General features: G+C 41.1%; 1 protein-coding gene across 1 annotated transcript; it reads right to left on the bottom strand.

Moving 5' to 3' along the window:
• Positions 1-3789: 3789 nt before the first annotated feature.
• On the bottom strand, positions 3790-14579 carry LRIT3 (leucine rich repeat, Ig-like and transmembrane domains 3). Its single transcript, XM_030192521.1, has 3 exons — positions 14111-14579; positions 10565-10870; positions 3790-4900 (listed from the first exon to the last, which is right to left on the bottom strand). The coding sequence occupies exons 1-3, from the start codon at positions 14559-14561 to the stop codon at positions 3834-3836; spliced, it is 1824 nt and encodes a 607-aa protein (XP_030048381.1). The 5' UTR covers positions 14562-14579; the 3' UTR covers positions 3790-3833.
• Between the last annotated feature and the right edge of the window lie 8994 nt (positions 14580-23573).

The raw sequence follows: 23573 nt of genomic DNA, 5'->3' as shown, positions 1-23573 counted from the left end.
ATGCTATTTAAAATTTTATCAGGAGTTTGTCCAGATTATCAAGTTTCCCTTATTGAATTTGGGAAATCTAATAAGCTTCAAATAATTTGTAATTTTTTCTTACTTTGTTTTACCTTCTATTAAGGGCATTAAAAAAATTCCATTTATGATAAACTACTTGCTGTTCAATCTACCAAGATTTGGAAATTGGTATCTTCATATTTCAATCAGTTTTTTTAATTATGTATTGTTCAAGAAAAATTTGAAAAATTATTCAAAAGCTTTCTGGATTCTTCATAATGTCTAATACTCAGAACCTTTGATTGTATAGCATTTTGTACTTTTGTTGACAGTTTTGTACATTCTTTGATAAATGTGTAACTATCCCAAGGGATTTCCTTGGTTTTGCCCTACTATAAACCACTCAGAACCAGTTGATATAGGGGGTCTTTTACTAAAACGTAGTATGAGTTATCTGCAGCAGGGCCCATTTTATTCCTATGGGCCCTGCTGCAGATAACTCAAGCTAAGCTTTAGTAAAAGAACCCCATAGAACATTATATAAACCTGATGTAAAGTAAAAGTAAAGTAAAACTATACAGGCATTCTGAAATTGTAGTTACATTCATTTTTGCAATACTATTATTTATACATAGAATAGTATTCCATCACATGTGTAGTTATACATGCATGCAAGCTGAAGGGCTGAAACACAAATTTTGGCAAATACAATTTGTCTATAGTTCAACATTACTTTTTTCCTAGCACATCTTCCCTCTCAGCTAGTCCTCTTCAACCATGGGCATCACTATGAGATGGCAATGGGTTGCAAGTGCCACCCCAAAAAATGGTATTGCCACCCCTTTACCCCCTTATTTTCAGCCATCAGATTGGGCCCAGAGTAAACCAAACCAATGGCCAACCTGATGGCTTGTTGCCCTGGATATGTGCTCTCATTTCTCTTCTCACCCCCCTATTAGACTGGCCCAATCAATCATCTTACCTCCTGCTCCTTCCTCATTTCTTCCACAGCAGGGCAAGCACTTAATAAGACATCTCCTTCTGCAGTGGGACTTATCTTGTACTGTAATAAGAGCTGCAATCTCATAGCTCATATTGTGAGACTAGTCCTGTGGCAGCAGGAGCACTTCATTAAATGCTTCTCTCAATAAGTATGCAAAGAGGCTAGAGATCATTCAAGGAAAAACAATCAAAGTGGTTTGGGGTTCACACAAAAAAAATAGTATCTTAGTTCTATGGCTCATCCAGGAACAACAGAAATCATAGCATTTAGGTTCATGAATATTTTGAAGAGGTCAAGAATGGGCTGTGTTTTTTTTTAGTGACTACTGTAGTTGTGGACCGACTGTGAATGGCAACATTTTTCTTACTGGAAAAGATCCTGTTGCTGATAAAATAGAACACCTATATCCAGAATGGATGAGGCTGACAGCATTCCAGATTATGGATTTTTTAGATTATGAGTGTTTGCTGATAAAAGAATTTCAGATAGTTTTTCAGATAACAGATTGTAAGAACTGAACCAGTTTTCAGATAATTAAAGTTCTCCCAAATCAAGGATCATAATTTTTTTTTCTGAATATTCAGTTTCTGATTAATGAAACTTCATGTAAAAGGTGATCTTATATAATTCATGAATAAAAAAAAGCATCTAAAGTGGATTAACTATAAAAATTAGTTGACCCATATAAAAGAAAATTGATCATTCATGCTCCTTTGAACTTTGGAAAACCTCAGCTTCTGGGCTTTAACATCAAAAGTTCACATGGCGAGGAGCAGCCTAATGGTTAGAGCAGTGGACCAAGAATCAAGGAAGCTTGTTACATCATGGCTCAAGGATAATAGGCTGGCCCTTAATCCTGGTAAGTCTAAGTCTAAGGCCATCCTCTTTACAACTCATTCAGATAAGACTCTTAGCGCACCAATTTTTCTTTGCTTATTCCCGGTTCCACTGGTTGACAGAACCAAGATCCTGGGCAAACTTATTGATCACTCCCTGACATTCTCATCACATATTTCATTGGTTGTCAGGCGCTACTTCTATAAGTTTAAACAAATTTGATCTATATGTTCATTGTTACAATCTTTGGCACTCAATATTCTAGTTCATTTCTTGGTGATCAGTCAGCTTGATTACTGCAATGCTGTCTATAGAGGACTTTGGACTAGAGAACTTAAACGCCTTCAAACCATACAAAATACATCCATCAATCTCAACACTGGACACTGGAAGTATGATCATGTCACATCACTATTGAAGGAGGCCTGTTGGCCACCCATTCTGCATCATATCACCTGTTAGTACATAAATCATGGTCTCTGGTGAGCCCCTCTTCCTCGTTCATTATTTTACCCAATATCGTCCATCTAGAGCTCTTCGTTCATCTCAACAACAGCATCTCATCGTTTCATCTTTTCATGAAGCCATAGGGTGATCGATTTTTTTTTGTCCTGACCCATTTCTTTTTGATTTCCTATACAATATTGTATTTCCCTTTTTTATCTTTATTTTCAGCTCTCTCTGACTCCCTTCTTCTCTCTATTTGTGCTTAGATTGTAAACTGCTTGATGAGCCAGATAGAAAGTCCCAAACAAACTTGAAATGAATAAACTGAAACAGGGAAAATACTGCTCTGTGGATGTGTATTTCATCCTATCTACCTTTCACTTTATTATGCTGAAATGCTGCTGTATAAGGTGTTATTTTATTTTGCTACAGAACAGTGTGCCAAAGCATTGATTAACATACTAGTAAAAAAGGCCCGTTTCTGACACAAATGAAACGGGCACTAGCAAGGTTTTCCTCGGAGTGTGTATGTTTGAGAGAGTGTGTGTGAGAGAGAGAGAGTGAATGTGTGAGTGTGTGTGTGTGTGTGTGTGTGTGTGTGTGTGTGTGTGTGTGAGAGAGAGAGAGAGAGAGTGAGTCTGGGTGTGAGTGTGTCTGTGAGAGAGAGAGTGTGTGTGTGAGAATAAGAGTGTGTGCAAGTGCGTATGTGAGACACAGTGTGAGAGAGAGAGAGTGTTTCACACAGATACAGTGTGTGCGAGAGAGAGAGTGTGTGTGAGACATAGACTCTCTGTGAGACTGAGTGTATGAGACCGAGTGTGTGAGTGACCATGTGACACATAGAGAGTGAATGTGATACAGTGTGAGACATAGAGTGTGTGAGAGTGAGAGAGAGAAAGACATTGACTGTGAGAGAGAGAGAGAGAGAGAGAGTGTGACAGAGATATCTCCCCCCCCCCCCCCCCCCCCCACACTCTCTGGTGTCAGGCTGAGCTCTGGCTGTGCTTCAAGGAACTGACCAATCTTACTTAATAGAATGCACCTCCAACATTCTGAAGCCGAGATACCTCATGTGGTTGGTCACTTCTGCTTGTGACGAACCCGGAAGTACGTGATGTCAATTCAGGAGATGGGTACAGAGAGCAGGAATGCCTCAGCCATGCAGTCAGCTTCAGAATGTTGGAGGTGCGTTTTATTATATAGGATGGGCAAGAGAGAAAAGAAATACTTGCACAGGTTCAGCATTCACTTAATGCAATTTTGGAAAATTAATAAACTAAATGTAAATAAATAATAGTATGTATTTCTGCATAAACATCTGTGTTGCTAAGCAAATGCCTAATTTATGACCTTCCTATCCTTTAGAATAAAAGTCCCATGGTATAGTGCTTGGATACATTTTTACCCACAACAAATGGGCATGATTTATTTTTTTTAATTAGATGGTCTGATGTTTTTAATTTGCAGTCACTCTATGTGCCAGAGTAGTTGGGGATGTAACTATCCACAATCATACATTACTTCATTCAGAGCCAACAGAAAGGTACTAGCAGAAGTACTCAGGCTGTGAGCCCTCAGTTCTGCAGGTGAGCTGAGAGTCTGTGCTTGACACTGAGCAAAGCAAAAGTCTTTCAGATTCAGTGGCTTCTCTCCATGTCCAGAGCTCTCCTCCTGTACCAACAGAGCATCGTCGAAGGGAGAGAGTTTCAAACTTAATATAAGTCTCTTTTAACAGTTCATCTTCCCTGGGAGAATGTGGCTTGCATTGCAACTTTACTACCTTGTACAGTAAGATAAAAACCAAAGGTATAAGGATCACACATGCTGCAATACCAACTACAACCAGAATAGAAACTTGGAAGCTGCTTTCCATGCTTACACCGTCTGTGGAGAATACAATACATTGGTCTTTCTTGGGTGGAGTTCCTTTGGGGCAGACACATGCTATGTACTTTGTACCAGGTTGCAGGCCATCAATTGTGATTCGGCTTTTGCTGGGACCTATGCTGAGAAGTAGCATGTCTTTCTCCCCATACTTGGAATACAGCACCGCCAGGGTAGAATTCCTGGTGGCATTCAAGACCTTCCAAGTCACTGTGACTCTTTCCTCTGTTTCGCTAACAACTTTTAAATTTCTAATGTTAGTGGTCTGTCCACTCCATCCTGTGGAACTTAAGGAGGCATCCACTTCCTTTGTGCTCATGTCTGCTGAGTGTGTTTTTTTGTTTGCAGCTAATGTTTGTGTTTTGGCTTTCTGATTTCCCTCTAAAGTCACCTTTGGTGGCTTTGTTTCTGTATTACACACAGCAGTTAGTGTTTCAGATGGAACTCCAGTTGTAATTGCTGTTGCTGATGGTGGCACTGGGTGTGATGTGGTTGGTAGTGTTTCAGACTCTTCCATTGCCATCATCGGCTGTGTTCTAAACCTTTTCCCAGACCTCTGTGGTGATACTGTAGTGGTAACAGTACCAACCACACTGAGGGTTATAGAGGCTTCTGACAGCCCTGCTAAATTTTTGGCCTTGCATCTATAATCGCCAGAATCCTTGTAGGAAATCCCAGTCAAACTTAAGATAGACCATCTGACACCATCTCCTGGAGTATCTTGAATAACTGAGAGAAAAAGAAAAGTATATAATACAGCCAATCTATAAAGTTTAAATTACAGTTATGAAAAAAGCAATGAGGTTGCTCTATTGATCCATTTAACACACTGAAATAAAGGTCAGCAGATACATTGCAGGTGATCCCCTTTCTACTGGCTCAACAATACATGAGGGGCTATTTCTGAAAACTACACTTTCTTCATTAAGCAAGTTTAAAACAATTTGACCTAACCTCCTAACCTGATAAAGGAAGTACATGTATATTTCCCAAAAATTAGTTGGAAATACAAATAGTTAGTTTAATAAAACGGAATCACCTATACCTATAGGAGCCAACATTTCAAAATAATCGAGGGTGTTCAACTCAGCACACATTACCTTTTCTGTAAAAAGGAAAACAAAGTATGGCAGGGTCATAGACACAACTGGCATAGCAGGTCTACACAGTGGAAGGACCCGTGGCTAAAAGAATAGCTATGGAAGCATTGAATTTCCCTAAATTCTCTCTTCCTCCCTAACCCATCTCAACCTCACCTTTCCTCTCCTCTTTCCCCCTTCTCACCCATTGCCCATCCATACCAACCACACTGGGTGGGGGGGGGGGGGTGATTGTTTTATTTTTGTGAAAAAGGGAAATGTCTTCTTCATTCCTCTTTCAGTTTGAGACTTGATTATATGTCTTCAATACAAAGCTTTTTCAGACCATGACATCATATGCTGCCACAACTCTCTCTGCTCCCCCATATCCCTTTATTAAAATAACTGGTGACCGTAGGGCTGGAGGAGAAGGGCAAAATAGCAGCTATTCCCCACCCTTGACTCAGCCCTGCTAGCATAGAAATCTTTACTTTTGTGTCTATAGTTTGTCTTCTATTATCCGTCTCTTCTGATTCTTGGTCTTCTCTTATGTTTCCTCTCTGCCTTCACATTCCTTCTCGTTTATGAATTCTTTTGCTGTATTCCTCATTTCTTTCGTTTCTTACTCTATTCCTTTGGGGCTGGAATTATAGTGGGTAATATTCAGTCTACAGTGGTCAGTGGTTTATAAGCCACTGACAGCCGTAGGCTGCAGGTATAGTCAATACTCAGTGCCAGACCCGCATACCTAACTAGGCAAACTTAGGACTACTTTTTCTGCAGTCCAACTTGTCCAGTTGGGTATGCCTCACCAGCCCTGAATATCGACAATGCTCTAACTTCTGGCTCTGCCCCGACTCATAAGTACATAAGCGTTGCCATACTGGGACAGACCAAAGGTCCATCAAGCCCAGTATCCTGTTTCCAACAGTGGCCAATCACCACAAGCTAACCCAGGTTGGAGACATTGTTTTTATCAGTGTGGTCAGGCTTAAGATTTCACATCAGCTGGTATTCATCCACCCCTGAGGCGGCTGTTTGATGAAACAAGGCCATGTCAGGCGACTTGTGTAGACCTAGGAGTTGAATGTGGCAAATGAAGACTCCCCCCCACCCCGATATTTAAAACTATTTAGGGGGGCGTGTCAAGATGGCATGCAGTTGAACGAGGCTTGAGCCTTTCTTGAATCGACGCTCTGTAAAGGAATATTTTCTTACTGATGCCGCATACCAAAAGAAAGGGAACGGTCCGGGGAGAAGCTTCGACAACCCGGACCTCTTCTCCACATCAGGTGTCGATAGAAAGGTTCACCTCGCGGATTTCTACCCAGAACGCCGAGATGAGCCCGGCTGTCCTCCAGGAAGGGGACATCCTTGAGGACTTGGGCATAGATGTCACACTTTCGCCTCCAGCGCTTCATCCACCGCTCCCTCCAGATGGCCGCCAGATCTAGAGAGGATCTCCCGAAACTGAAGTGTTTGATGAGGGGACCTCGATCGAAGGTGCTGGAAAAGTGGATCCTGAAGGAAAGCAAAGGCCTGCTGGCCTGAGCACTGAATGGAAGCAATTGAGAGCTGCTCTGGGAACGGTGTCATTGGAGAACGTATTGATTGTTCTCCAACAGTTGGCAGTAACCGTAGAAAAATCCACGAAAGAAATCTCCACATTAGTGAGTACAATGAACACTTTTTCTGACTCTTTGGCTACTATTAAAACGGAGTTTACAACTCAAACAACAAAGCTTAATCAAGATGTGAGAAAATTACAAGATTTATCCTCAGAAATGATAAAAGATAAAACTATTATTAAAAGAAGGATTGAGCAAATTGAAAACTATAATCTGAGACTAAATCTGCGTATTTTAAACTTTCTGAGAGAAATAGGAATATCACCATTAGATGCCTTTAAAAAATATTTGATTGAAGTATTGAAATATTCCTCAGAAGCTTTACCTCTGGTAAACAAAATTTACTACATACAAAATAAAACTCTCTCGGAAGGACTGTCTTCAAATGGTAAATCAATAGGAAATGATGGAAAAACAACCTTAAATGTATCTGAACTGTTCAGATACATTTAAGGTTGTTTTTCCATCATTTCCTATTGATTTACCATTTGAAGACAGTCCTTCCGAGAGAGTTTTATTTTGTATGTAGTAAATTTTGTTTACCAGAGGTAAAGCTTCTGAGGAATATTTCAATACTTCAATCAAATATTTTTGATTGTTGGAAGTCTCTATATCAGAACAATCAGAAAGAATGACTTTATTTGTTCAATTTGTTTTCCAACAGGATGTAGATGCGGTAAAAAGATTATACTTTCGGAAAATGAATGATTTATTTTATGGTAAAACAGTACGCATATATCAAGATGTTACAAAGCAGACACAGGAAATTAGAAAATTGTTTTTGAGTACGAGAAAGGAAACCCAAGATATGGGAGCTTCGTTCTTTTTGAACTATCTTAGTAAACGTGTCCCGAAATATGAAGGTTTAAAATATATATTCTTTCAGCCAAAACAGTTAAGAGTGTTTCTTGATTCTAGGAAGCATTAGTTGTCTGCGGTTGCCACCAACTGATTAAGAAGAAGTTAAACTAGGTGAGAAAATGTGTGTTAAATCTATTCTTGATATAAATCTTATTTGTTAAATTTCCCCTTTATTTCAAAACATGCCCCCCTTTATCTTGTTCATTTGTGATTTAAAGAAGACATTTTAATTTAAAAAAAAAAATTATTTATCATTTTACTTAATTACATTCACATTTATCACGTAAATGTAAGGAAAAACAGAAATTAATATAAGGAAAAAGAAAAAACATTTTCTCTCAACAATATATATAATTGTCCACAATTGGGGGATCCAAGATCAGGAAAACAATCTCAAAGAAAATAAGAAAAACACCAAGTGGTTAATCTTACAAATTCATATTTTCTGAGGGAGGAAGGTTAATCGGTAATTGCAGCCGGAACAGTGGTAACTAAAGAAAGTTGCTGCAGAGGGTTCTTCATCTGTTCTTTTAACTCCACAAACTCTTGTAATTTCTTGGGTTCAACAAATAAGTAATAAGGAAATAAAATACTTACAAGGGAATCGCTCTAGGAAGGTCCCACCTAGGGCAATGATTCTTGGCTTAAAAGCCAAGAGTTCACACCTCCTAGTCTGCGATTCCCTTGATATATCAGGAAATATATTTATCTTTGAACCCAAAAAACTATCAGCCATGTATCGGAAATACAATTTCAAAACATTGTTCCTATCTAAATCAAAGGCAAAAGTCACTAGTAATATAACTCTATATATAGGGTATTTTAGGAAGATTTATCATTCTCAAGTTATTTTTCCTTAATTGGTTCTCCAAAAGTTCCACTTTTTCACAAGAAACATGACTGTCCTTCATTACCAGATTAACTGATTTTCATAGAGAAACCATTTCCGTAATCAAAGTCTCTATTTTTATATCTTGGACTTCCACTTTGTTAGATAAGTATTGATATAATCACATATTTATTCCTGAAAAATTTTTGACATCTGAAGAAGAGAATTATTCACACTCTGCAGCACTTCCCATAGTGCGTCCATTATGACATTTTTTGGCTTCACCAAGTCCAATTTCTCCACAGAAACCACTCTGGATATCTTTGGGGGGAAGAGCTCACTCTCCAATCCCCCAGTTGGTTTATTATCCGGAGTCAATGCTGCGCCAGGACCTTCTTGGATCGTGTGAGAATCCTAACCCACTTCGGGCATTTCCACTGTCGACCTCCATAGCAAAGCGTTACTGTTTCCGGGTCTTGGAGAGGTCATGCCAACAGGGGGACTCAAAGTCACTCCCTCTCCACTGAGATTCGGCGATAAAGCTTTGCTGTTCCCCGAAGTAGGAACCGATATCCCCAACGTTATGACCCCGAATCTCTCCAAAGTAGACTGAGAAGTGGTGGGAACCCCAGCCGTGTTCGAGGAGGACAACACCACGGCTTTGCCTTTTTTCTTCCCCATTCTCTGGGGAGCGCGCCTACTTCTTCAGATATTCTGGTGTAAAACTGGAACTCAACTAACGTATGTCCTCCCTTGACGCCATCTTGGATCCTCCAGTTTGGGACACTCTTTGTCTGGTTTCTCCTCAGAGGCCTGTCTGATATGGGTAACCCTTCAGTATAGCCCTCTAAGTCATTGAAACACGGAAGCCCCTCCACCACTTACAAGGTGGTGTCCCTTCGGAAGGGAAGACATTTAAATTTAAGATTGTTACAATGTTTGCTATGGATGATATAATCCTAAGTTTATTTCCTGTCTGTTTTCCTGAAACAAGATTCTCTTGTAATGTTAAAATTTGGAAAGTATAAATAAAGAATTTTTTAAGAACTATTTAATCGACACCTATCGGTAACTGTGGATATTCAGTGGATATCGCGTGACATAGCCAATTAGGTGCGGATATTCAGTGCCAAACCAGCTACGTTGAGCAGTCAAAATAGGCCTACTATTTATGTGGCCTATCTTTGACCGCTAAAAAGTTAACCTGTTAGCAGTAAATGTCAGCATAGCCAGTTAACTTTTAGTGGCCAAAATAAACCCAGATATTCAATGCTGTTTGCCTTGTTGTTTTCTCATCGTCAACTGCTCCAGGGACCTGCATACTGCTGTGATGGAGCTGGGTATGACATTTGAGGCTGGCATACAGGCTGTCAAAAACGTTTTTAAAGTTGTTTTTTTTTTTTGGTGGGAGGGGGTTGGTGACCACTGGGGGAGTCAGAGGAGGTCATCCCTGATTCCCTCCGGTGGTCATCTGGGCAGTTTGGGCACTTTTTTGGGACTTGGTCGTGAAAAAAAGGGTCCACAAAAAGCGGACCAAATTTTCGCTATGGCCGCCCTTCTTTTTTCGATTATTGGCCGAGGGCGCCCATCTCTTAAGCACGCCCCATCACACCCCTGTCCCGCCTTCGCTACCCTTCCGACATGCCCCCGGGAACTTTGTTCAACTCCGCAACGGACTACAGTTGGGGGCGCCGAAAATCGGCTTTCGATTATACTGATTTGGGCGCCCATGGGAGAAGGGCGGCCATCTCCCAATTTGGGTCGGAATATGAGAGCCCTTTTCTTTCGAAAATGAGCTGGAATGCCTGCACTGTACTGAATTTGTTGTAAAATATTACCTGCACATTTTGTGATGGTTTGAGTTATTACGCTAAATATAAATGTTTATTTGTTCAACAGATAAAGGGGCTTTCAGTATATGAAGCAATGTGTATGTAATACTAACACCTATTACACTTTCCATCTCTATAACTATAGGGTAAAAATTGTGGGTTACCTGTGTAGTTCACAGCTGTACTGTCTCCCTTGGTCCAGAGTAGTTGTGGAGTTGGGTATCCAGTAGCATCACAACGCAGTAGAACATTGCTTCCGAAGGGTGATGTAATTCTGGTTGCAGAAGTCATCACTGATGGTTTTAAACATTGTTCCAGCTCAGCTCTTTGGAAGAAGATACCTGCCAAGATCTCTGGACCATTACAGGTTACCAGAGTGTCCAGGAGCACAACTAATGGATTCGCTTTCTTGGCAAGCTCAATCAGCTTTGAAATGCGACAATCGCAGAACCACGGATTATCTTGCAGTCCTGAAACGGAAAAATATACCCAATTAGTGCCCTGTACAGTTAGGAGTTAATTTTAGAAGCACTAGTTATCATTTAAACTAATTAAAAATGGATTTATACATGTAAATCAGAATATACAGTACATAGAAGCAGCAATTTTAGAAAGGACTCCACTTATATGTATAGATGGCAACACAAAGGGGCCATTTTAGTTTAAAATAGCATACTGCGGGATGCGCTCAGGAATCTTACAGCAACTGCCAAATCAGCACATGCTTACCACATACAGTTAGCACAGCTACATTACTATGCACTAACTGGTTAGCACAAGTTTACCATGTGAACCTTTACTCGTACAAAATAGTTGTTGATAAGTGCTCACATGATAATTTTTTTAATCGCACTTAATGGCCTTGCATTAAAGACAACATTAGCACATAGCCACTAATTCAAGCAATGAAAAATTAGCCATTTTACTGTTGCTGTGAAAATGGCCTTAGCACGTGGGGGAAACCCATACTTAAGCCACTTTTACTCTCCCAATCACAACATACACACATAGATGTAAATAAACACACATGACAAACAAAAATTCATAGACATATATATAGATACACAAATACACACACCTACAGCCATACACATGCAAATACACATACAGAGACATACATATACATAGGATATGGACACATATACACAGACAACATACAAACATACATGCAGAGGAGTCGGAAATTATCCCACAAGACATGCTCCACATGGTTTCCTTATCACTTTCTGTTTCTCCAACCAGCTGCCACACTCCATCTCTGCTGGGATGTCTCAGTGGTTCAGGTATGTATTTCATTCTCTACTGTAAATTGTATTGTGAAGCCTAATGAATGTATTGTATATTTATTTTATTTATTAGGATTTATTTCCCGCCTGTTTAAAAGAATTCACTCAAGGCGGTGTAGAGTAAGAATAAATCAAACATAGACAATTACAGCAGTAAAAATATTCGAACAATACAAAGCATGGCATGGTATACTACTTACAATATCAACACAATATATAACAGACCATTTTAATAGACAGCGTAAGGCAGTGTCTCCCAAGTCTGGTCCCGGAGCACCCCCTGCCAGCCAGGCCCCCAGGATACCCACAATGAACATGCATGAAAGAGACTTGCACACAATGGAGGCAGTGCATGCAAATCAAGTTCATGCACACTCACCATGGATAGCTTTCTTAATGGTTGCAGTGACATGTAGAAATTGAACCACATAGTTTGCTTCTGGTAGTTATGTGCATTGTCTACTAGTGATGGAGAAAGAGGGCAATACCTGTTGTCTTGAGACAGTGGCATAATGTGGTTAAACTGTAAAAATTATCATTTGAAATATGTTGATAGTGACATCTAATGGTTAGATATATTATCAAATTGGTTTGATTTTATTATTCATTCCAACTCAAATATAATGTTTGTGAAACACTTCTGCTCTCTTCCCTCCAGTCAGAAACACACATAGACAAAGACACAGATACACAGAGGTGTTGGAAAGAATTCCATGAGCCATGCTCTGTATGCTTTCAGGGCAAGTCACTTAACCTTCCATTGCTCCAGGTACAAAATAAGTACCTGTATATAATACATAAACCACTTTGACTGTAACCACAGGAAGACGGTATATCAAATCCCATCCCCTATCCCCACTTGTTACTATTCTGTCTGTGCTGCACATCTTTGAATATGCATTTAGCTCTCTTCTAACTAGCACTGAAATTTTGGATATAGATTTGAAGAAACCCAGGTTCAAATGTTCTTAACAAAGTGAGTTCTTTATTTTACTTAGTTAGTTATACGCAAGCAGCATAAAAGAGACAGGGTTTCAGCCTGCAATTTACCTTACAGAACATATACACACACAGCTGTGGGACAGCACTTCAGGAGGTTTCTCTAAAATGCTCTGCCAGGCAAGGCGATGCTGCCATTTTTATACACTTTATCTCTTTGAAGCAACAATTGGGTCTCTTTCAGCCTGAGTGATTTCGTTTACACAATCTTTCAGCTAGTACCATTCTTAATTAAGTATATTTCCTTGGGCAGGCACTGCACATCCTGCCTCCAATAATTCTGCTCTTTACACTGATAGGACACATGTTGAGATCATGTAAAGTCCAGTTCCCCTCCTGCTGGCCCTAGATTTGCAGGAAGGTCAATTTCCCATTCTACAGTCCCCTCTTTTTGCCACTGAGGTGGCCACATACATTCAGGCCTCAACATCAATCTTGGAAAGTCTCAGGCACGACTCCTCTGAGTCCCAGTGATAAAGTGGAAGTATTTCCTTTGAAAACTGTAAGGATACAGTTGGCTTAGGCTCGAGTGCGCTTAAGCTAGTCACACAACACCATAAAGAACAATATCCAATAAGAAAAATAAATAAATAAATAACAAGAGGGAGTGTTACAAGGATCAGCAATTTGCCCTTACTTACCCCATTTACCTAATGACCCAAACCAGGAGGACAGAATGCCAAAGAACGAAGTTGGTGGCCCATTGTTCTGCCCCCATTACATGTGTGTCTCTAGCGTTAGAACATGTTCATTTTTAGCATGCGCTAAAAACGCTAGCGCACCTTAGTAAACAGATCCCTTAATAACACATACAGAAACATACATATTAATAGTCGCAATACTTTTTACTCAAAAAGTATTCTATTAGACACTTAGAGCCCTGTTTACTAAGCAGCGCTAAGGGTGTGTTAGTGTTTTTTTAGCACATATTAATCATTAGGATGCGCCAAACGCTGAGTTGCCCATAGGAACATATGGGTAACTAGTGTTTAGTGATTGCTAATTTTAGCGCATTCTAAAAACAGTAGCACAGCTTACTGTTTAATTTTACTTGAGTAAATTTTAACACCTATGTTTACTAAGGTGCACTATGGGCGCGTTAGAGTTTTTAACACAAGTAAATGGTTTACGCGCATTAAACACTAATGCGCCCATAGAAATGTATAGGTGCGTTAGCGTTTAATGCACCTTAAATTTAAAGGTGCATTAGAAACGCTAACACACCTTAGTAAACATGCCCCTAAATGTGTTTTTCATTGTACTTTTTACCTTTACTTAAATATAACACTATGCATTTATCTTTATTTTTACTTCAGTACTTTGACCTAGTATTTTCAAAAACACTGCCCACTGCCCTGAATAAATCTCTTCATAAAGGCAATTAATAAATATTAATAGATAAATAAAAGCTCTGCAAGAACTTACCTAATATGACTCTTTGTGTGATTGAATCTGTGCTTTTGGGTATTGTAGTCTCTGAAATAGGGATCCAAATATCCATGACTTCTGATGGTAATGTGGTCAGCTTGTTGCTGGAGATGTCCAGGTAGCTGATGTTTCTCAGGAACAAGGCAGCCTCTGGAGCGATACTTGTCAGTTTGTTGTTGTGCAGGTCAAGGGTTCGTAAACTAGGCATTTCAGCCAGAGACTCCCATGGGAAAACTGAGAGCAAATTTCCAGCCAAACGCAACTCATGAAGCACTTTTAAGTTATAAAAACTGCGGGAATCGATGTTGCTAATGGAGTTGTAGGTCACCCACAGGTACTTCAGCTCCGTCAGATAGTAAAACGCCTCTGTGGGGATCCTTCGGATTACAGTTTTTTCTACTCGGAGCTTCCAAGTGTCAACAGGTATATTCACAGGGATTTCATACATATCTACATCATTACACAGGACAGACCTGTCGTGCATGGCAAAAGCAGAAATAAATACAGCTTTTGTTGTTTTGTCTGGACTGAATCTCTATTGCGTGGGTCATAGGAGCTAGCTCTGTGGGTGCTGAGCACCCCTAATATTGAGCAACTGTCTAGGGAGGGGGTAATTTTTATAGTTTGGTAACCCCCCACACCCACCCACCCCCAATCATTTTGAAATGTTGGTGACTATGCTGTCCTTGGGAATATTTTATAAAATCATAAAACCACATTATGTAAACATGCTTACTCCTATCTGTGACTGGTGCTTTGGGTCGGAGTCAGTAAATGGAGCCCAGCGCTATTCTATAAAGGGTGCTCCAGGATGAGCGTTCTTTATAGAATACTATTGGCCGCCGAATTCCACACCCAACTTTGGGCGTGAGGACTTACACAAACTGAAACCAGGTGTAAATCCTGGCATGCAAGTTGAGAGCGTATCTCTGGTATTCTATAATACTGCATGCAATTTTCCAGAACGCCCCTGACTCAACCATGCTCCTCCCATGTGAACAAGACCTTTGCAGTTGGGACAGGGGGAACAGGAGAAGAAGAGGCTGGATTGGGGAGCAGAATGACTGTTCTCGTTCAGCTTCAGATTCATCCCCTCCTCTGCAGACTGCCTTCAGCACAACACCCTTGTTTCTCTAGCTCTGGAGTGTGAAAAGTGGTGGAACTTTGATCCAGGCCGTTCCCCCAGAAAGACAGGCCCTGCCCATCTTTGTTGGTCTCTTTACCAGATGGATAAAGTGAAATGGGCTGATGTCCCCTGTGCAAAGTTTTTTACCTAAATCTAGAGAACTTTACTGCTCTCCAAGGTTACCTGGCAGGGAAAATCCATACAAATACTCTCCTGTGCTCTGCCTGCAGGAATAGTCTTTGAAAAGCAGTGCACAAAGTGAATACATTGTCATTCTTACATAATAAAGGTAACAGTCACCTATTGTCAGTTCGTTTTTTTCTAGCAAAAAAGGTGCCTGTACTCAAAGGCCACCCTTCAGGGGTGGAGTGATCACTGAGGGACCCACACCCCACAATAGCCAGGCCCGTGCAACCAGTCACAGAATACATAGTACCATAGAGGGGCATAATCGAACAGGGGCGCCCATCTATAAGGGCGGCCATCTCTAATCACAGCCCCGTTAAGCGGCGTACCCGACTGTATTATCGAAACAAGATGGCCAGCCATATTTCGTTTTGATACTACGGTCGGGGCCGGACAAATCTCAACATTTGGGCCGCCCTTAGAGATCGCTGGCATTAGAGATGGCCGCCATTGGTTTTCGCCGATAATGGAAACTAATGGCGGCCATCTCAAACCTGGCCAAATCCAAGCCATTTGGTCATGGAAGGAGCCAGTATTTGTAGTGCACTGGTCCCCCTCACATGCCAGGACACCAACCGGGCACCTTAGGGAGCACTGCAGTGGACTTCACAAATTGATCCCAGGTGCATAGCTCCCTTACCTTGTGTGCTGAGCCCCAAAACCCACTACCCACAACTGTACATCACTACCAGGAAGGGGGGGGTGGGCCTGGGTCCGCCTGCCTGAAGTGCACTGAAGTACCCACTAAAAACTGCTCTAGGGATCCGCATAGTGCTGTGATGGAGCTGGGTATGACATTTGAGGCTGGCATAGAGGCTGGCAAAAAAATGTTTTTAATTTCTTTTTTTTGGGTGGGAGTGGGTTGGTGACCACTGGGGGAGTAAGGGGAGGTGATCCCACATTCCCTCCGGTGGTCATCTGGTCAGTTTGGGCACCTTTTCAAGGCTTGGTCGTGAACAAAAAAGGACCAAGTAAAGTCAGCCAAATGCTCGTCAGAGCCAGCCCTCTTTTTTCCATTATCAGCCGAGGACGGCCATCTCTTAACCATGCCCTGTCCCGCCTTTGGTACACTGCCGACACACTCCCTTGAACTTTGGCTGGCCCTGCAACGGAAAGCAGTTGAAGCTGGCCAAAATCGGCTTTCGATTATATCGATTTGGCCGGCCTTAGGAGAAGGCCGGCCATCTCCTGATTTGTGTCGGAAGATGGCCGCCCTTCTCCTTCAAAAATAAGCAGGATAGTAACATAGTAGATGACGGCAGAGAAAGACCTGCACAGTCCATCCAGTCTGCCCAACAAGATAAACTCATATGTGCTACGTTTTGTGTATACCTGACTTTGATTTGTATCTGCCATTTTCAGGGCACAGACCGTAGAAGTCTGCCCAGCACTAGCCCCGCCTCCCAACCACTAGCCCCGCCTCCCAACCACTAGCCCCACCTCCCACCACTGGCTCTGCCACCCAATCTCCGCTAAGCTTCTGAGGATCCATTCCTTCTGAACAGGATTCCTTTATGTTTATCCCACGCATTTTTGAATTACGTTACCGTTTTCATCTCCACCACCTCTCACAGGAGGGCATTCCAAGTATCCACCACTCTCTCCATGAAAAAATACTTCCTGACATTTTTCTTGAGTCTGCCCCCCTTCAATCTCATTTCATGTCCTCTAGTTCTACCACCTTCCCATCTAGGAAAAGGTTCATTTGCGGATTAATACCTTTCAAATATTTGAACGTCTGTATCATATCACCCATTTCTCCTTTCCTACAGGGTATACGTGTTCAGGTCAGCAAGTCTCTCCTCATACATCTTGTAAGTCAAATCCCATACCACTCTTGTAGCTTTTCTTTGCACCGCTTCAATTCTTTTTACATCCTTAGCAAGATACGGCCTCCAAAACTGAACACAATACTCCAGGTGGGTCCTCACCAATGACTTATACAGGGGCATTAAAACCTCTGCTGGTTTAAAACTTCTGCTGGTCACACCTCTCTCTGTATACAGCCTAGCAACCTTCTAGCTATGGCCACCGCCTTGGCACACTGTTTCGTCGCCTTCAGATCCTCAGATACTATCACCCCAAGATCCCTCTCCCCGTCTGTACATATCAGACTCTCACCGCCTAACACATCTATGAGAAGGCAGAATTGGTATGTAGAGCCTGAGCTCTTTCAAAACGTTTTGTCCATGGGTCAATTTTAACAGACAATTGCAAAATGTGCAGGTACTCACTACCCCCCCCCCCCCCCCAAGTTCCCCCTCTAAAAAAGCACTGCCTGTTGTACATACAAATAGAGCCAGCTCTGTGGGTGCAGTGGGTGCTGAGCACTCCCACTATTGCACATGTTCCTTCACTGTGTCCAAGGAGGAGAAATTTCTATTGTTTGACACCCCCCAAATCATTCTGAAATGTTGGTGGCCTATGCTACATAAACTGAAAATCACATACCTGGTCCCTGTGCCATCACTTCTTCCATGGTAAATGCAAATGCATTGTGAAGGACAGAAACTGTAAAGTTTACCAGCAAGGCTAATTATGACATATAAAAAAGTAAATAAATACATAGCGTCTTTTATTTCAGCAAAAAGTCACATCTTGTGTTCCCAGGCACTCTGGCACTCTGTGCTGGCAGAAGATTGCAGACTTTCATTTAGTAATAGCAGATTACATGGGATTAGCTGAGATCTATTGTTACTTAACCTTCAAATGTATTCTTGAAGGGATCAAGTGTACCAGCCATGTCTACCTAGCCTGGCCAAAGGAGCAACCTAGGAGTTTCACCAGAAAATTGTAACAGCCCCCTTGCATTTGGGGGCTGCGGGTTTGCCTCAGAGGTGGGTACATAATCAATAAATAATGCCTATGGCCAAATTTGTACACCTCCTTTCATAACTTGAACTCGCACACAGACTATCATGCAGCGATGCAGCACTACCACTGGGCTAGCACAGGAGCCCGGCAGTAGTGCCTGCCCCCCACTGCACGCCATTTCTGGTGATGAAAAAAATTAGCTTTTTAGCGCCGGGGCTCATTGTCTTGTTAGTATGAGAGCCCTTACCGCCTCCTGAATAGATGGCAGTAAGGGCACCCCCGAGAAATGGCTATGCACATGTCCTTTTCTTTTTAAAGCCTTTTACCCACTGCAATAAAAGGGCATGCAGCAAACCCGTGCGCCAATGCCACCGCAGGGGTCCTTTTACCACAGCTTGGTAAAGGACCCCTTAAACTAAAAAGTTCCATAGGCTACTACGGAGCTCATATTCAAATGAAAAAAAAAAACATCCAAAAAGTGGCATAAATTGGCAGATGGCCATTTTTCTTGTGAAAATGTCAAAATTGCTATTTTTGAAACACATTTGTTAGATGTTTATGCTGTTCATCTGCAGTGCATCCAAAGTACAAGAGGACATGTTAAGGGCAGGATTTGGGTGTTTCTAACACTTGGACATTTTTCCACCCTAACGAAACCCAAAAAAAAAAAGGCCAGGGCTAAAATTGGACATTTTGGTCTAGACCTGGAGGAGTGGCCTAGTGGTTAGGGTGGTGGACTCTGGTCCTGGGGAACTGAGGAAGTGAGTTTGATTCCCACTTCAGGCACAGGCAGCTCCTTGTGACTCTGGGCAAGTCACTTAACCCTCCATTGTAAGCCGCTGCATTGAGCCTGCCATGAGTGGGAAAACGCGGGATACAAATGTAACAAAAATAAAAATAATGACTAAGCCACAAAAAAGTGCCCTAAATGACCACTGGAGGAATAAAGGAATGGCACCCTCTTACTCCCCCAGTGATCATGACCCCCCCCCCCCCCCCCAAAAGATGTGAATGGAAACAGTAGCAGCCTCAATGATAGCTTCAGATGTTATGGCCTGTCCTTGGAGTAGCAAGCAGGTCCTGGGAGTAGCCTACTGGTTGGTGCAGGGCACTGTGGGGGAAGAAAAAAAAACCCTACTGTATCTTGGGTGAATCTCTTCATAAAGGCAGTTAATAAATCCAAAAAATAGAGGTGAGACCTGCAGTCATAAGGGCTATTGTAGTGGTATACAGTTGAGGTACAGTAAGTTTTTGGTGGGGTTTGGAGGGCTCATCATACAATATAAGGGGGGGGAGGGTGAGCTGTATACCTGACCTTTTATGTGAAGTCCACTGTAGTGCCTGCTCAGGTGCCCCTCTGTGCTGCTGAGATGTCTGCGTGGCCAGTCTACTAAGAACGCTGGCTCCTCCTACATCACAACAGCTTCAGTTTGTGCCTTTCACTTGGACTTTTTTTTTTTTTTTTTTAGAAAATGGTCCAAAAAGATAGATGCACTAAGCACAAAACATCCAAGAAATGGCCATTTTCAAAACAAAAAGATAGACATTTTTTGTGATCCCAATAACTCTAAAGAAGAGTTCATGGTAGTGAAGACTATGTGTCCGATATTCAGAGTGTGGGAGTTAGCCTGGCTAACATGTGCAGTCAGTGCTAATCCCAGATATTCAATGCTAAACTGTTTCCAGTGACCAGCATCCAGTTTATTTTTGGCCAGCTAAATATCTCATGCATTCACGCGCTCAAATATAGCCATTAAAGTGGAGCTGAAAATTGGTGGATAGTCAGTAATATCACGCAATAGTACCAGCTATCTGAATATTCAGCGGGAGATTGCTGGCCAAACCCTGCTGAATATCGCCAGCTATGCAGTTATGAGGCATTTAGCCAGCCCGGTGCCTATCCTGGCCAGTTAGCCCGGTGCCTATCCTGGCCAGTTAAATGCTTTTGAATATTGGGGGTGGGGTTTGTGTCTTAATAATGAAACATTCATTCAGAAAGCTGAGAAAGGTGGTGCTCTCATTTTACTTAACCATCAAGTTGTTATGCCAGTTGCACGTACCCACAGATTACACAGAGTTGGATTCAGACACCACTAAGGCATTGCAGGACAGAATTAGAATGCTTACATCACGAAAAGAGTTTTCTAACCAAGCAAGAGGTTTTGTTTTTGACCACACCACATCTCAAGGTTCCAGTTGTTAGCAAAGATACATAAGACTCTATTAAATCTACCATGACATACGATTGTTGCAAGCAGGGGGTCTCTGCTTGAACCTTTATCTATACATGTGAACTGTTTGTTTGTTTTTAAGACCTTTAATAAAAGCTGTTTTCATTTTTTTACAAAAACTTTCTGCTATCAAGTCTCAACCATTACTTATGTGAAGTCTATTATTACACAACTAGTAAAAGAGGACCGTTTCTGGAGCAAATGAAACGGGCGCAAGGTTTTCCTCCCCAACACCCCCCCCCCTTCTCCCTCCCTCCCTCCCCCTTCTTCGTTCTGATGCCATTGCTCCACAGCTCCTGAACGCACCGTACGCCATTGCTCCGCCCTCATTGTGAAGCCATTGGTCCGCCCTCGACGTCATCACGTTTGACACAAGGGCGGGGCCTCGAGACGGCGATTTCGGTGGCTTCACCACCCCGAACCCTTCAAACCCGTTTTGATGACGGAAGTGACGTCAGTGTACTCAGAAGGTTGAGGGTGAGTTTTATTATATAAGATATTGTGTTCACATGTAAGTAGTATACTATGCCATACTTTGTATTATTATTTGAATATTTTTACTGCTGTAATTGCCTATTGCTCATGTTTGATTGATTCCTACTATACACCAGCTTAAGTGAATTCCTTCTAAAAGGCAGTAAATAAATCCTAATAAATAAGATGAAGCGTTGATAGTAATTTCAGATTTTCTTAACATATAGGAAGAAGATAAAAAGTTCCAATGCCATTTTTGGTGGCATTAGCATCTATGGTCATGAAGAACAATTTTTTCCCAATTTGGCCACAAACTATTTCAGAAAATATCTGGGGTTGCGATGGGAGCCACAATGGCCTCATAGCAGCAAATCTTTTTATGATGGCGATTGCAAAGAAGTGGTTGATGAATTTTCCTTTTTCTTCCACTGTACAGCTTTGGTTATGATACGTTGATGTTTGGCTTAATGCTCAACAAAATGAAATTCAAGTTGTAATGTCCTATCATTCATCACAGATTATTTTCCTGGAGGTTTGGGTAATAAAACATGAATTCAGGAAAGACACCGCGCATTGTTTACAAGTTGCAATGCACCTGTTTGAAAAAAAAGCTTACCCTATTCTCAATTTTTGCAGTACCGACTTCAAACTGCAAGTCCTTGTACTGCAAGATCACTTGCTGGACAGAGGTTATCCAGCAGTAGAGCATGGATGACTTATTGTTTTCACTAGAGCTATAAGAATGGGAGAAGTGCCTCAGTATAGCAAGCCTATTCAATAGTAGCAATTGCAGACCCCTTGTATTTCATCTATTTCAGTATGGAATAGATTCACACAATCTTGCAGCTATTAACAGTTTGATCTATTCTTTAATTGTGATGTAGCCAATACTGAATTAGTCACTATAGTACTATGTATAGATTTTAATAATATCTATTTTTGTTTAAACCAAAAAATTTGACATACTTCATCCATACATTTAATGTAAGACAGATGAAACTGGTCAGCCTGATCTGTTGTTCTTAAGTGGAATAGCTGAAATATGGCTATACTAATAGTAAGGCTTTGGATTAAAACAAAAAGAGTATATATCAATGCTTGAGATAAAGAGAGTTGGGGGTCAAACTAAAAATAAGCTGCATAAGTTTCAGTCTTCTTATATAGCCAAACAGATTCCAGGTGGTGGAGGAGCTAAACTCAACAAGCTATCACTACAGGTTATTTCTACCACCCAGTATAATTTAGCAGAAGTACATAAATACTCAAAACAAAAAGGCCAATAGGGACAGGTGAGGTTTTCAGTTTATATCTTCCTAAAAGTTACTACAAAACTTAGATGTTTATTAACACAAGTTTGTACATATAATTACAGAACACAGTTATCTATATGTAAGTCAGAGAACTTCTTGATTAGGAGGAAAACGCCTCAAAAACAAGCCCCTCCCAATGATGTAAATGGGATAAAGGCTACACATTAATCATCACAGGCGCTGAAAAAACCTCCTTATTTTGTATTATTTTTTTTTAGTGTTTTTGAAAAAATTTTGTATCAAAAAGCAACTAGGCTGCTCTGCCGTATACGCTATAAAGTTTTACTTAGCTTAGGCAGGCTGTAAGCTTTCTCCTCGTAGACCGTGATTCAACTGCGGTCTACAAGTTTAACACCATTTCCTGGACCAGATACAATTTCTGTGCACGGCTTAAAATAAAACAGAGAATGGATGAGAAGTGTAGTGCAGTGTTCACTTGTAATGAGATTCTGAAAGGTGCTGATCCAGACATTTAATCAGACAGCCACTCAAAGGTTCAAGGAAAGAATTTTAAATATTTAAGAACTGACTTGAGTTCCAAAAGATTCTTTTGCCTTTTCTAAAGTATCATACACTAGGGATCAAACCTGGCCACTTTTAACCTGAGTCAACTCTAAAACTAAACCAATCTAGCTTCCTAACAGGTATAGTAACAAAAAATTGAGCTACTGCTGAATGTTGGAACCTTTAGGTAACCGTCAGTGACCGAGGTGATCAGGAGAAAAAGTAACATATGCCGGGCACCAATCTAGCCTTTGCCACTCACCCTCACCCTCTTGACAAGTATCAAGTCACTGCTCCCACATCAAACTGTAAAGTACACTGCACTCACTTTTCTTTGCTGCAGCCTCTATAAAGTGTTTACCAACACCTAAGTCTGATTATGGGAAAATATGAATACATATATGGGGGCACAGCTCATGCTGTGATCTAAAAACAGTTTCATGATGCTTGCATACAGCATGCTCATTTGCAGTAGCTAACTATTTTATGCAAAACCAGATCGCCATCCAATGAGCTACTCTTGCAGCCCAAGAGGAACAAAAGCCTTTTTCCATGAAATACTGCAAGAGCACACTAAAAAAAAAAAAAAGATTTGTGAATGGTCTTATCATGCCTAGTTTCTCGCTTTAGTACACAAAAATAAAAAGGTTAACAAAAAATAAGATGCCAGTCCAATAAAAAGACAAACATCATATATATTTTCATTTGTTAACCTTTTATTTTCATGTATTCACATGGATTAAACACAGCAACCACCTTTCTTCAGTAAGAAATGTAGATATGCTATGACACTTGTTATAGGAATTTCTGTTCAT

The sequence above is a fragment of the Microcaecilia unicolor genome, chromosome 2 (assembly GCF_901765095.1).
Source record: "Microcaecilia unicolor chromosome 2, aMicUni1.1, whole genome shotgun sequence".
NCBI classification, from domain to species: Eukaryota; Metazoa; Chordata; class Amphibia; order Gymnophiona; family Siphonopidae; genus Microcaecilia; species Microcaecilia unicolor.
The sequence above is the reverse complement of the archived record's forward strand: the minus strand, read 5'-3'. Positions and strand labels throughout refer to the sequence as shown.

What these genes read in the sequence shown, in the direction of transcription:
- LRIT3 (XM_030192521.1), bottom strand. Translation starts at nt 14,561, where the DNA reads ATGTATGAAATCCCTGTGAATATACCTGTTGACACTTGGAAGCTCCGA. An exon ending in CACACAAAGAGTCATATTAG is followed by an intron (nt 10,871 to 14,110) that starts GTAAGTTCTTGC and finishes TTTCCGTTTCAG; the next exon opens with GACTGCAAGATAATCCGTGG. An exon ending in TACAGCTGTGAACTACACAG is followed by an intron (nt 4,901 to 10,564) that starts GTAACCCACAAT and finishes TTTTTCTCTCAG; the next exon opens with TTATTCAAGATACTCCAGGA.